The sequence below is a fragment of the Pyrus communis genome, chromosome 16, assembly GCF_963583255.1.
Source record: "Pyrus communis chromosome 16, drPyrComm1.1, whole genome shotgun sequence".
NCBI lineage: Eukaryota > Viridiplantae > Streptophyta > Magnoliopsida > Rosales > Rosaceae > Pyrus > Pyrus communis.
Window position 1 is genome coordinate 2,162,979 of NC_084818.1, and position 13,391 is coordinate 2,176,369.

Sequence of the window (13,391 nt, forward strand, 5' to 3'; positions counted from 1 at the left end):
TATAAGGGATTAGGTTTATTTCCTCCTAGTTAGGTGTAACTTCTTTTCATTAAATAAAATTCCCTATGCACCATCTAGGTTTTTTAAAAACACATTAGGTTATATTATTGTTAAGGTCAGCTAACACCAAGGTCAGGATGGCCGAGTGGTCTAAGGCGCCAGACTCAAGTTCTGGTCCTCTAACGAGGGCGTGGGTTCAAATCCCACTTCTGACATTTCTTTTTCTTATCATTTTATTCTTCCCTTTTTTTGGCTTTGTGAGTGAAGGTTTCAAATTCTACCACTCTTCACTTTTATCGAACAAAAATAAAAGGGCTGTCGACATTACGAATATCAAAATGTAATTGTTTTAAGCATTAATGTAACCAAAAAAGTAGAGCGACAGCGGGAACAAGTCAAAGTGAACGAATTCGTAAGATAACTTTGGACCACCCTGTTTTGTTCTTGCATTCATGGCGGCGAAGTAAGTGCAGGATGCCGTCGGCTTCTAGTACATGGAGACATCTGATATGGTATCTGCAGGTCCCTTGGTGCAAAATTCGAACGCTTCAAACCCAATCAATTAGTTGTGGACGTTAAAAACACGTCGACTTTGATTGGTTTTACGTAACGAACAATCGATTTAAGACTGCAGATCTTTGTAGTTTCTGAGTGAAAAGTACGTTGATTTCCGTATCGAACAAGCTTGAAATGTTTGACGACTGATTTGTCTTTCTCCTAGCAATTTTCACTAGTCTCTGTTTTGACTCAACTAACAATCACTGTGTTGACCCAGCTAACATTCTAAGTAAACACCCACCAGTCCCCACCCCACAGGCCTCCTGTGATGCCGTGGAGTGCAAGAAACCTAGGTCGGAACAACAGCTGCGGTTGGAGATCTCGCACATGAGAAAGGGTTAGCGATTTTCACTCTCGTTTTGTCATTATTTGCTTTGTCCTTTTTTTCTGTCAGTTGATTGCCCTTTCACCCGGCCCGGCTCTCTCCGCACAGAGTTGACAAGGATCCTAGCTAGGCAAGATTTTGAACTTGGTTTTGCAGCTGCTGGAAATCTGTATCCCGGAACATTCTCTTCATGATGTCGAAAAACAACACTTCGACTTTCTGCACTTCATCCCTTGTCCGCGGTTGAAAACAATCGCATATGCTTCTCAGTTCCAAGTTTCGGTTTCTAACCATGCGTTTTTATTCTTATCATTTGGATTAATTTAAGAGCAGAGATTCAAAGGGAAAACTGAGAAAAGAGAAGTAAATGTTACCGGGGAATAGAGCGGATACTGATCTGCTACGCATTTAAACGTTAACTGGACATCCGCCACAAAATCAAGAACTCCGTAGTAGTCTCTTTGGTCCAGCCGTTGATAAATTTTTTGAAAATTCAGGATATTAGTTCCGGATACATTCATCCTGTAAGCGGAGCTCACAATCTGCTTCCATGCGCTCAACGAAAAAGGCATGATTTCGTGGCCTTTTTCGTCTATCAGTCTCTTGATCATGTTAAGTGCCTCCGGGCACTGTAACGCATGTATTCAAAATATAATAGTTTCACTAATTACATTTCATTTTTCACTTCTTCCAAACAGTCTTCCTTCCGGAAGTATGATGTAGAAGCAAATAAGGCTTAAACTGAAAATGAACAATAATCGATTTCTAACAAGAACGAAAACACGAGAGACTATTTATGGAGGCTGTTACAATCAGATAAACACCTGGAAATGTTCCGAGATGGACACCAAGAAATCCAGATAGTAAATCACAAAGAAATAGAGTTGTAGAGCATCAAAATAATCCATTTAAAGAGAGATTCAAGAAGAATTAGTCCTCCAGCCAAATCAACGTACCTTCACTTGTATAATGTGAGACATCTTTGCCCCGGAGGAAGCAGGCCTGTTTGTGTTTAGAACGCTGCGTTCTGCAGAATATTCAACGGCAACAGTTGCAGCAACCGTCACATTTCCTAATGCTCTATTCAAACTCAGAGGCTTTGGTATAACACCGTCATTTTGGCCACCTTCACGGTAAAGTAACCGCTTTCCAGATTGTTGATAGTCCCTGCGAGAGTCATGTTGGACAGGCATTTGGCTTTCCCCTATGTCACAAGACTGACAGAAACAGAAGAAGCTATATTAGAAAACTTATAACATTCAATTCAATGACAGGGTTTAATGTCCGAATGTGGATCATCACCAACATTCACATTCAAATCTGGTTGCCAGCCTGTAATCTTTACAGCATTTGCTCTCCTCCTGCTAAACACTTCCCTTCTCTGTCCAACCAACATATCCTCCATATTCCCATTCAAACCAGGTAGCTTGCCCGTAAAGTTTCCAACATTCTTTAGCCTTTTCCTGCCACACATATGCGCTTCCCTCCCTTCTGCGGACAGCAGATCATCCATAGTGTCATGCAAAGATAAGTTACTTGATAAGGAGGAGGAGCCAGAATCTCCAATATAAAAGGGGGTATCGAAGATTGGCCCGTTTGTTTCTCTAGGTACATTGAGGTCAATTTGTTCTGCTCCTGCAGGGGCTTCAAGTAGGCTCTGCAATGTAGCAAAGGTATCCCGAAGGGATTGCAAATCTGTATCCATCTCAGTCAGTAAGAACTAGTTGGTAATGTGCCCCCGAGACTGAAACAGCAAGAAAGTAAAACTATACACAACTTCATGCAAGAGATTCAAAAAGTGGGTTCAGTTATCGACTTAGACAAACCATGCGTAAGCGTGAGGTAAAATCAAGCAATAAAAGCTCCTAGATTCACAGGGATATAGAATAGCACGTAAGTTACAATACCTAACTCGTAAGAGAGAAAAGTAGTACCCAAAAACAAATTTCGGGATACCCTTTCAAGATTTTCGAGGAAGTAGGGGCGGAACTCTAGCTACAAACTCGTTTTCATAATCAATTTTCTAAATATGATTTACCAAGAATGAACTCACCCATCAAATTACTCTTTAAATGCCGGAATCTGGCTGTCAAACCTGTCGGCCTCCTGCCCTAGCAGGTGAGTCGAAACTCAAAAAGGCATCGCATATCATATAAGTTAATCTAATCATTCAGACACCATAATCGAATGACTAGCTTAATGAAAAATCTAATGTATTCATTTTGTAATTAATATCAGACTGATAAGGTAGATAAAAACTTGTAAATTTCTTTACTCACCTCAAATGACTTGAGAATTCGACCTCTTCATCGATTCAAATTCAATAGGAGTTGCAGATCCATTCTCAATTTATGTCCAGGACTTAAAACTCTATGGATCAACAGACCTAAAAGCGCTTGTGGTTCGTTCGACACTATTGTGATGACTGCTCAAAGCTCTCAATGAGCTTCAGTTCAACCTAAACACACTATATTCCCCCCTTTACAAGATGCCCTATGTACTCAGCCTAATCCAGATTGAAGCTTAGCTTGCATTCACCTTTTCAACGAGGACTCGACATCTACTAACGCACACGACATCTTGCAGATTCTTTCCATGCTTTATTTGGTTACGATGTTATTATTTGTCCAGGTAAACAAATTAAATGTCGTTTAGCCAACGTGACAGACTATCCCAACCGTATGCGCAGCTTAAACGGGGTACAAAATGTTTTCCCGTCAAGAGATACAATGTAATAAAGACGGTGAATATATCCAACACGAACGGATAAGTGTTCGGAAAAAAGAAGAGGGGCATCGGGTGGAGACACATTTCAGTAGTTTGTTTCGCAGCATAGACTATAAAACTGATCATGTCATTCTATGAACGGAGGTAAAGCACTCGAAAGAAGGCTCAAGAAAGAGGCTGAGAAAGCAGACCTGGCATCCCTACGAGTATGCAGCCGGAGCAACAGCCGCAGAAAGAGCTGAGAAAGCGGGCCTGGCATCCCTACAAGTATGCAACCGGAGCAACAGCCGTAGTGACGCGATCACGCGAAACCCTGCAATTGCAGTTGGCAATCTGCAAGGGTTTAACCTTCACGTCCTATAAACTCATTTGAATCGAATGCCAACCAAAGCTTTGCTTCGAGGTCGACTCGATCTCACAATTAGGTGTACTTGTTGTTCTGCTCTGTTCAAGTTTTTTTTTTTTTTCTCTTCAACAATTATGAACTTTAAAAGGGAATTAAATGCACTAAATAATCAAAACGAAATTAAACTCTTATATAAAAACAAAAATGTCTACAACGTTTCACCGGTTCAGAACTACTACATAGAAGGACAACTCTAACCAACAACCGGGTAAAATAAAAGGGAAGAACACCGTCACGTTTACATTTCTAAAACTTATAACTAGATCATTCTTCCTCCTCAAGAAAGGCAGATCATGGATAGGATGCTGGGCAATTTCTAGGCATCACCAGCTTTCGACTTCTTTGGCATACGATAGCCTCCAACCACGCAAGCATGGTCGCGCTCAAAAGGTTCAAGTGTGACTTGTTCTGCAGGCTTAAACTGCTCTGCCTGAAGCTTCTTGACCTCTGATTGGAACACTGCTTCCGCAGGTGACGTTGAATCAATGCAATTGGCCTGAAAAACAGATTTTAGTTACCAAACCATGAGCGGGCCAAAAGGAAAATTTCCAACCATCTAATTTACGCCGCAAGCAAAAGGGACCTCGTGTCTTATAAGGTCTACCCTAAATACAAACCTTGATTGAGATAACAAAGTGGCCTCCAGCTTTCAGAAAATATGATGCATTCAATGCAACAATCCTAGCCTGCAGAGATAATTTGACAGAGTGAACATGATTCAGAAGCAATTAACATTTGAAAGGCTAATTATGGCCATGCCTTCAAGGACTTCTGCCAAATACACCAACGCCAACACAGTCGGAAACACTGGTGGTAAGGCTACCAGCAACACCAGAGAATGAAAGAGTAGAGGAGAAAAGGGGAGAGGTGAGGTGAAATCATTAGGAAAAAAAACTGAACTACAAAAATCATATATGTAGGAGCATCAGAAACTCGGTCTTTGCATCACCCATAATTGTCTTGAAGGGGAATCCGAGTTGTTCGTCACATGCTCAATATATTGCAGGAAGGAAAAAAAAACCTTTAGAAATACAATTATGAAAAATGACACTACAGATAAAATTAGAAGAAGAAAAAAAAAACAAATTATGACATCTGAAAGTTTTATTGCACAAAAAATATCCAGTATAGAGAACCAGAATCAGAACGAGTACAACAAAAGACATTAGAACTTGAAAGAATGAATAAGCATAAACAAATACTAACAGAATTTACGGAACAAGACAAAATAACTAGTTTGATTTCAATACAGAACGATGTACGCATCAGAAACTCGAGTTCACATCATTCATGCTGTCGTGAAGGGGAATCCGAGTATATCTCATCATAAGCGAAAGAATATAAAAAAATGACACAAAGTGGTTATGATTTTCAAATAACACAAATTCAAACTCAGGTAATCACTTTGAAAATCCTTGATATTTCATAACCCATAAGAAAAAGACTATTGGCAAAAAGAGATTCTTTTACTAGCAAAGACATGAAGGGCAAGAAACAAACCTGATCAGGTTGTGCAACATCAGAGAATATCACATCAACCATGCCAACAAGCATACGGTATTTAGCTGGATGTCTGGCATCTTCAATAATGGGTATGACATTTGTGCGCTTCTTCGCCATATTTACCAAGTCTCTGCCACTTCTATGAGAGAACTCAACTGCATAGACAACGCCAGTCTACAAAAACAACAGGCAGTTTAGTTCTAAGAACCTATGCTCGGAGGGAAAAAAAGAGCTTGACGAACCAATATCAGAAAGAACACTTACAGGGCCAACAATGTCAGACACATGAGAGACTGTTGTACCAGAAGCAGCCCCGAGGTAGAGAACTTTAGCACCAGGTTTCTACATTAAACACACAGAAACAAAGAGATAAATAATCAAAGATGGACAATAAAGATCAAACAAAAAGCAAGAAAACATGAAATCAAGACTTACAATCCATATATTATCAACGCCACCGAGAATGGCTGCAGCCAACTTGGAACGGAAAGGGTTCCAAATTCTATATTCAACCTTTGTTCCATCCTCATTCTGAAAGAAGAAAAACACATTCAGAAGGTGACTATTGACTATATTCACAAACCACAATAATAAGAAATACAATAAAAATCACAAGCAATTAGTCTAGATACTTAATTAAACGGATACTTTTGAAGGTACAAACGCTTAAATCCTTGATTATACGGATACAGAGCAGATATTTTAATAAGTTCAGCAAATGGACGAAACACACCTGAACAGAAATCCTCTTCTCATTGTAGACAGCTTCACCGGGAACAAGATTCTTGGTAACAAGAGCATCTTCCTTACCCTTACCAATGAAAACACCTTCATGTCTGTGAGGCTCAACCACAACTTTGTTACCACCCTTCATTCCACCTCTCCCGCCACGTCCTCTTCCACGACCGCCTCCGCGATCACTACGACCACCACGGGGCTTAAAGCCACTACCACCTCTGTCAAAGCCTCTACCCCCGCCACCACCGGACCTACCTCCACTTCTTCCACCTCTGTCACCTCTGCCACCCCTGAATCCACCACTACCGCCACGACCTGCACAAAACACAACAACTTCTAAGGACTCCTTCCAAATCTAACAAAAATCTTAAAAACAAAAAGTAAAACAACATAGAAAGTACCCATCAAATCGACGCAGAACAGTAAAGCACTGAAATTTCAAATTATTCTTTCGAAATCAAATTAACCAAAACACAAATTACATTAACTTCTGCTAAAACATCTAAACAACCTTAAACACAAAGTAAAAACAACACAGAAACTGCGCATAAAAACGAAGGTAAATAGTAAAGAACTAAACTTTCATGCGATTTTGTCCCAAAAAATAAACCCAAGAACAAAAATCGACAATGTTTTCAGCAGAAAATGAAGAACAAAAATCAGAACATCCAGATATCCGAAAACCCAAATAAAAATGCATACTTACATACAAGTTATAAAGAAACAAACGATAAATATTTAAGAGGGGGTAAATCTCTTTTTCTCCATTACCTCGAGGAGGAGCCATCGCTGCGAGTGTACAGAGAGCTGAGGGAAGGAACCTCGTTGCTAGGGTTTATCAAAAAGAGAGAGAAGAGGCGCGGTGAGTTTCCGTGAGAGCCTGAAGGCTCTTATATAATGTCTGCGTTTTAGGGTTTTGGGTTTTGGCGTTGGAAATTACCGTCCCTACTGTGCGGTAACTGCGGTAATTATTAAATGGCCCAAGCAATTTTTCGATATTAACTTTTGTTCGGCCCACGAATGGACTTGACTGTAAGCTTTTTCGTTCTGATGGGCCGAATACTGGTTTGGGCTGGGCAAAGATGGGGCCCAATTAAATGTAACATCCGTAAGGCTATCTGAGTCAATGTGAAGTCTTGAAGCATCTGGAAAATTCTCGACAGAACACATCGTATCCACCAAGTGCCATCTCTCAACTTTGAAAAGGGATTCTTTCCATATCTTTTTTACTAAAATTCATGAATCAAATAATTTGAGTTTTTAAAATTTGATTCAACAGTTAAAAAAGGAAGTTCTTTTAAAAGTTATAATACATTTAGTTGTTAGATCAAATTTCAAATATCTGGATCACTTAATCCGCAAACTTTGATGAAAGATATCCAAAGATGATATATTTCCCTCAACTTTGCCTCTGCTGAGTAAAAGTTTTATGATGCTACAGAGCATCTTATATTTCAAGTTTTTTTTTAATTATTAAATCTTCTATTTTGTATATTTTAATTAAAAATTTAACAATTAAAGAGTATTATATATTTCGAAGTACCATATGAAATCCCAACTACTAAATGGATGTTTCATGCCAATAACGTACGAACGTATATTTAATTTTGTTACATGACTATTTGGTATCGGTTTCTATTACGGAATTGGATCCTCTCCGAGGTAATGCCTCGGGATCCTACTGACAGGACAACATAGGCTGTTGGATTTTGATCCAACGGCTACAAACAGGTGGTCCATCTAAAGTTATAAGAATTGTAGATGTTGAATCAAAATCCAACGATCCATGATGTCCGGTCAGTAGGATCCCGAGACGTTGCCTCGGAGAGGATCCAATTCCTTCTATTACGATCACGGTCAAATCTAGTGTATTAAATTCTTCCCCGGATAATTACTTCAACCTGCCCTCATTTTTTCGTTTACTAATATACCCTCCCACTATAAACGGTAATAGCAATTCACAAGGGCAGAATGGTACTTTCGCATCTGAAATATTCTCCCCTTGTCGGCCTATAAATACGACCGTCCATTCCGATACGCAACCCGCAAAACATTCCGAAAAAACTCTTATCTCCGATCAATGGCGTCCGGACACGAAGTCCAACTGAAGCTCACCTCCGCCCGCGACCTGAAGAACGTCAACTGGCGAAACGGCGCCTTGAAGCCCTACGCCGTCGTTTGGGTGGACCCCAATAACAAAAGCTCCACTCGCGTCGATGAGGAGGGCGACACGTCACCCTACTGGGACGAGACCCTCACCATCCACTTACCGGGCCCCGTTGACGGCGACACCACTCTCCACATCGACATCGTGCACGCCGGATCCGACCCGGATACCAAGCCCTTGATTGGGTCGGCCCGGCTCAAGCTCCGGGATGTCATCGATGACGTGGGCTTCGACGAGCCCACCAGCCGCACACTCCAGCTCAAGCGACCATCCGGTAGGCCCCAGGGGAAGGTTGACGTTAAGGTTACGATCAGGGAGCCGCGCTATCGTGCGCCGGAACCGTACAACGCTCCTCCTTATGGTGTCCCGCCGCCAGCTGGCTCTCGGGACTATACCGCTCCGCCAACGGCTTATGGGGCACCGTACGGCGTACCTGCACCTCCGCCGCCGCAAAATCCTTACTACGCGGCTCCTCCGCCTTCTGGGTACCCGTATAACCAATACAGTGCTGCTCCCGCGCCGCCGTACGGTCAGCCCGCTCCCTACGGTCAGATGGGACAAGGGAGTTACGGACGGCCGGGGCAGGGCTACGGACAGGGGGCGTACGGACAGGAGGAGAAGAAGAGCAAGTTTGGGGGGATGGGGACGGGACTGGCGGTAGGCGCGGTGGCTGGGGCGGTGGCTGGGGTGGCATTGGCGGAGGGGTTTGATTACGTGGAGGACAAAATTGCGGATGACGTGGCTGAGAAAGTGGAGGATGATGTGTACGACGGCGACGACGGCGACGGCGATGACTTCTAGGTTGTTTGTTTTCCGATGTTTCGAGAGTCTCTTTTAGACTTGATAGTTTAGGCGTGGCTTGCATGCAGGGCCATGCTTTTTAATTAATTGCATGTTTTTTTTTTTTTTTTTTTTGTTTGCATCGAGAAAAATGGAATGGAAATAATATGTGGTTTAAATTGAAATTATCTAAATCGAATGAGACATAAAGGCTGTCCAAGTCGAAAATGCGTACGTTATCGACAAAATGTGCGTGACAAGGTAAGCCGAGTGCGTCAGGATAATTGTGCCTTTTTTTAACATGCGTGTGAGAAACGTGTGATTGGATCACAGAATAAGTCGGAGCATCAGGATCATATGGGTGCGTTGTGCATATATGCAGCACAACCAAAAAGAGACGAATCAAATCAATAGGTTAGTCCATCATTAACTATTCTGGCAAATGAGAGATTTTTAGTGTATCGAGAATATTAATCGATATATCAAATGTAATAATACAATTATTTGGGAAAAAAAATTTCAATCAATTTGTATCATGATATTTGGTGTAAAGAATTGTGTTCCCAACTTTTTTAAAAAAAAGGCCGATGTAACGTCTGATTGGGTTCTAATGGAGTGGGACTCGTTTCGTATGTCGATGAATTCAAGTTTTTTACTTTGTTGTTACCAATGTAAAAGTTATTAATCACATCGCTGATACATTTTTTAGAATATGTTACAGTTTATTTAGAGTTGGCTTGTATTAGAAAACAAGATATGTTTTCTTGTCACAATAGAGATAACCCGACGCGGACTTAACACGCTAAAATAGGGCATCAGATTGGCATCTAGGCATATATAGGGCGATGGATGCAGGTATGGAATATTCCTTTTTTTTTTTTCCTCTTTTTATACAATATGGAATTTTACTTCTTTTTCTTTTTTTTAACAAAGAAATTTTCCTTTTTAAAACAAAAATAATATATGCGAATAATTTATTTAGTTTGGTTTTTCGTCAAAATCGAAAATCAAATTGAAAATATTATTATTCGGTTTGGTTCAATTCGCAATTTGTACTTCAATAGGTTTGATTTTTTTGGTTCGGTTCATTTATTTTTTCAAAAATTTCTTTTTCTTTTTAGCCTAGAAATAGAAGAGAAAATGAAGAAAAAAATATAGGGAATAAGGCTTTCAACGTGTTTGGGCTTTAAGTTAGGTTTCCTTATCCTTGAATTGAAATGAGGCTCATAGTTGAATTGGAATCTAGGTTGGAAAATGAACCCCCTACATAAATAAATACATAAAATATTAATTTATATTCATTCAGTTCAAATTGATTCATTTATGTTCCATTTTGAACCACCAAAATTGAAATCGGACCAATAGTTTTCGTTTAGGTTCCTTTATTTCCCGTTCGATTTTTTTGGTTTCAATTCGATTCAATCCCTTTTTTTCGGTTTTCAGTTTTCCGAGTCCACCGGTAGTCTCAAGTATGTATTTTTGTCTCAATTGATAGAATAAAAACAAAAAAAATTACGTACATGCCAAATAATTTGAGTGAAGATTGGAAGGAGGACACTAATTGTTGTAAGTGCAAGAATTAGAATAAAATTGTACACAATTTATTGTTGTTGCTAAGCTTCCAAACAATTCTTATGAGCCTTCACGTGCACTACAAGGCCCGGATTGAAAGTCTATACACCCTTATCACCTCGCCTATGTTTCTTACAAGCAATAACCAAAACGAAAATTGTGTTGGGCTATATAAAATCCCTCTCCTTTCTCACTTCCCTTTCCTTCGTGTAATTTGCTAGCGTTGTTTGCAGCATTTCGTACAAGCAAATATCGGGAAGGTATATTCGAAAATATGACTCTGAGTGCATAGATAAACGTTCTTAATCACCTGAGTCACAAGCTTATTACATCATTCAGATCCACATTTTAAAGAGGTAAAACGGGGAAAAGAATGAGTACATGCATCCATGTACCGATAATCTTTCGGGAATTGTTATTAGCACATCAAACACAAATAATTAATCATTTCGAAGTTCCTATAACAATTTTGGTTCACTATTTTGATTGAGAATCTAGGCCTATGGCATCAACTACTTCAATGGGAATGGATGTAACAGAAGAATACGTTAATGTCGTCCGGACCGAATCCCACCTCTTTTGGACACGTGTCGTCGCGTTATCCAATAATGAATCCACCAAGTCAACGTGCAAGCCGATGGAGTCGACTACCGCAGCTCGGCTCTCACCCTATCGGCTCTTCGCGGAGCATCTATTGGATACGGATCAACCCATGATTACTCGGATCTTACATTGCTCCTCGATCACCCAATCAACCTCTTACTTTTAGTGATGTGATATCCACAAATCCTATTTTACTTCTCACACGTATTTTTAATTTTCAACCGTCGAATCGGATGAATTGAAAAAGATCAATAGATAAAAATTATCAAAGCAAATAAGAAGTAAAATAGGATGTATGGATAGCACACTCCTACTTTTATGGTGACAAGACTCGAGCCAAGCTCCAACTCGAAAAAACTTCGAGTCGGCTCAACCATTTTCGTTGAGTTAAGCATAATAGTCGTCATGCTATTGTGAAATTTTATGTACCCGAGCATATTTTCCACACAATGAAAAGTATATTCTTGACTTGGGTGTCATGTAGTCACTTTCAAGTTTGAAGACTATTGGAAGCCAATAAATACAGGCATCAAAATATAGTCCGTGTGGAGTAGAGAGATTCTGTCATATATTTGGGAGTGTAACCCATACTTTCGGTGGTTTCCATCACTTAACGTGTAATTACGCAATGAAAGATATATCCTCCGATTAAACTTAAAATTTTACCATGTGAGTGTGTCAGTGGCTTCGCAGTGGATCCCGAGTCATAAAAAAAAATAGGGAAAATTTGAAATAGATCCAATTTTATAGATTACCTTTTGAAATAGGTCAAATTTTTAGTGACTTTTAACTTTTGAAATAGGTCCAATTTTTAGTGACTTTTAACTTTTGAAATAGGTCCAATTTTTAGTTACTTTGGACCTATTTCAAAAAACCCCTAAAAAATATTGGTTCTAACATGACCTTTTTTTCATTAAGTATGGTACGTTTACGGTCTGAGCAATGTTAAGAGAACTCTCTCAAAAGTGGCTCTACGTAGACTCTCTGTCACCTCATGTTTTAGTACAATATTTTATTATATTGGTACGAAAATTGACGTTAAAGAGTGAGATATTAGAGAGAGTCATAAAGTCTTACTTTCAGATCCCCGTCGCATTTCCCGTATGGTCCTCTTGAAACATGATTACCAGGGCTGAACTGGCGGTCATTGAATGCCAACCAACACCAATATTTCCAGCGCATGTCTTCGTCGACCTGAATTCCGAGTGCGAAGTGAACCAATTGCATAAGTGGAGATCATTATCTTATTGCAGTAATTTTCCAGAAAAAGAAAAATATAAATCATCTTACTAAATTTCATTGGGATTTGGGATTACTTCTGAAATATGTATTAATCTAATTAATTATAATTCACAGTGTGGTAATATTATTGGGTCATTCATATGATTTCTTTGAATTTTCTAAAAATTACGTAATGAATGAGATAAATTTAACAAAAGTGTAATCCGATCTCAGGTAAGTTTCCATTTGCTTACCATAGAAACTTGCATGACGTTGCCGCACTAGGTATATGTTCACTGCGTGCCTATCTCACTCCTTACTTTCATTATACAGGAAGTAAAACCCCGTGCGAGGTATGTTCTAAAAAAATTCACTATCCACCCCAACGTAGTTAATAACTTGGTTAATTTGTACAATTCATTAATACTTAATCACACAACTACAAAAAATAGGGTTCACTAATTAGGGCTCTAATGAAGGTGTTCAAATTAATAGTCACACTTGTTCTTGTTGGATCTTAACAATCCCCAACAATACTTTTTTTTTGCGTATAGGTTGGTCTAAGGTAGCAATAAAGAGCCGAAAAGGGTACGCGAGGAGTCATTTTTCATAAATATTTTTAGAGAAATGGTTACGAGACTTTTTTAAAAGTGGGACTCCTTAGAGCAACTCCATCAGATGCTATAGCCTGGTGGACAGGCAACCCAATAGCCTCCCTCCCTTGCTCCAGTCCATGTGGGTGATTGGGCTCGAGCGAGGCCCAGTGGACAGTCTATGCGGGAATCCACAGA

The 13,391-nt window shown here is 39.8% G+C and overlaps 2 protein-coding genes and 3 non-coding genes across 5 annotated transcripts; 2 read left to right on the forward strand and 3 right to left on the reverse strand.

Annotated features, from left to right (window-relative positions):
- Nucleotides 1-131: 131 nt before the first annotated feature.
- Nucleotides 132-215, forward strand: TRNAL-CAA (transfer RNA leucine (anticodon CAA)). The gene has a single exon. It is a non-coding gene; the product is annotated as a tRNA-Leu (tRNA).
- A 3,907-nt stretch (nt 216-4,122) lies between these two features.
- On the reverse strand, nt 4,123-7,165 carry LOC137720035 (rRNA 2'-O-methyltransferase fibrillarin 2-like). The gene is made up of 7 exons (XM_068459034.1): nt 7,029-7,165; nt 6,253-6,572; nt 5,955-6,050; nt 5,784-5,861; nt 5,517-5,693; nt 4,634-4,702; nt 4,123-4,512 (listed from the first exon to the last, which is right to left on the reverse strand). The coding sequence occupies exons 1-7, from the start codon at nt 7,042-7,044 to the stop codon at nt 4,333-4,335; spliced, it is 936 nt and encodes a 311-aa protein (XP_068315135.1). The 5' UTR covers nt 7,045-7,165; the 3' UTR covers nt 4,123-4,332.
- LOC137721618 (small nucleolar RNA snoR60) lies at nt 4,938-5,010 on the reverse strand. Its single transcript, XR_011066688.1, has one exon. It is a non-coding gene; the product is annotated as a small nucleolar RNA snoR60 (small nucleolar RNA).
- On the reverse strand, nt 5,278-5,350 carry LOC137721619 (small nucleolar RNA snoR60). Its single transcript, XR_011066689.1, has one exon. It is a non-coding gene; the product is annotated as a small nucleolar RNA snoR60 (small nucleolar RNA).
- Nucleotides 7,166-8,084: 919 nt separating the features above from the next.
- LOC137720807 (protein SRC2-like) lies at nt 8,085-9,383 on the forward strand. The gene has a single exon (XM_068459914.1). The coding sequence runs from the start codon at nt 8,338-8,340 to the stop codon at nt 9,223-9,225; it is 888 nt and encodes a 295-aa protein (XP_068316015.1). The 5' UTR covers nt 8,085-8,337; the 3' UTR covers nt 9,226-9,383.
- The last annotated feature ends 4,008 nt before the right edge of the window (nt 9,384-13,391 follow it).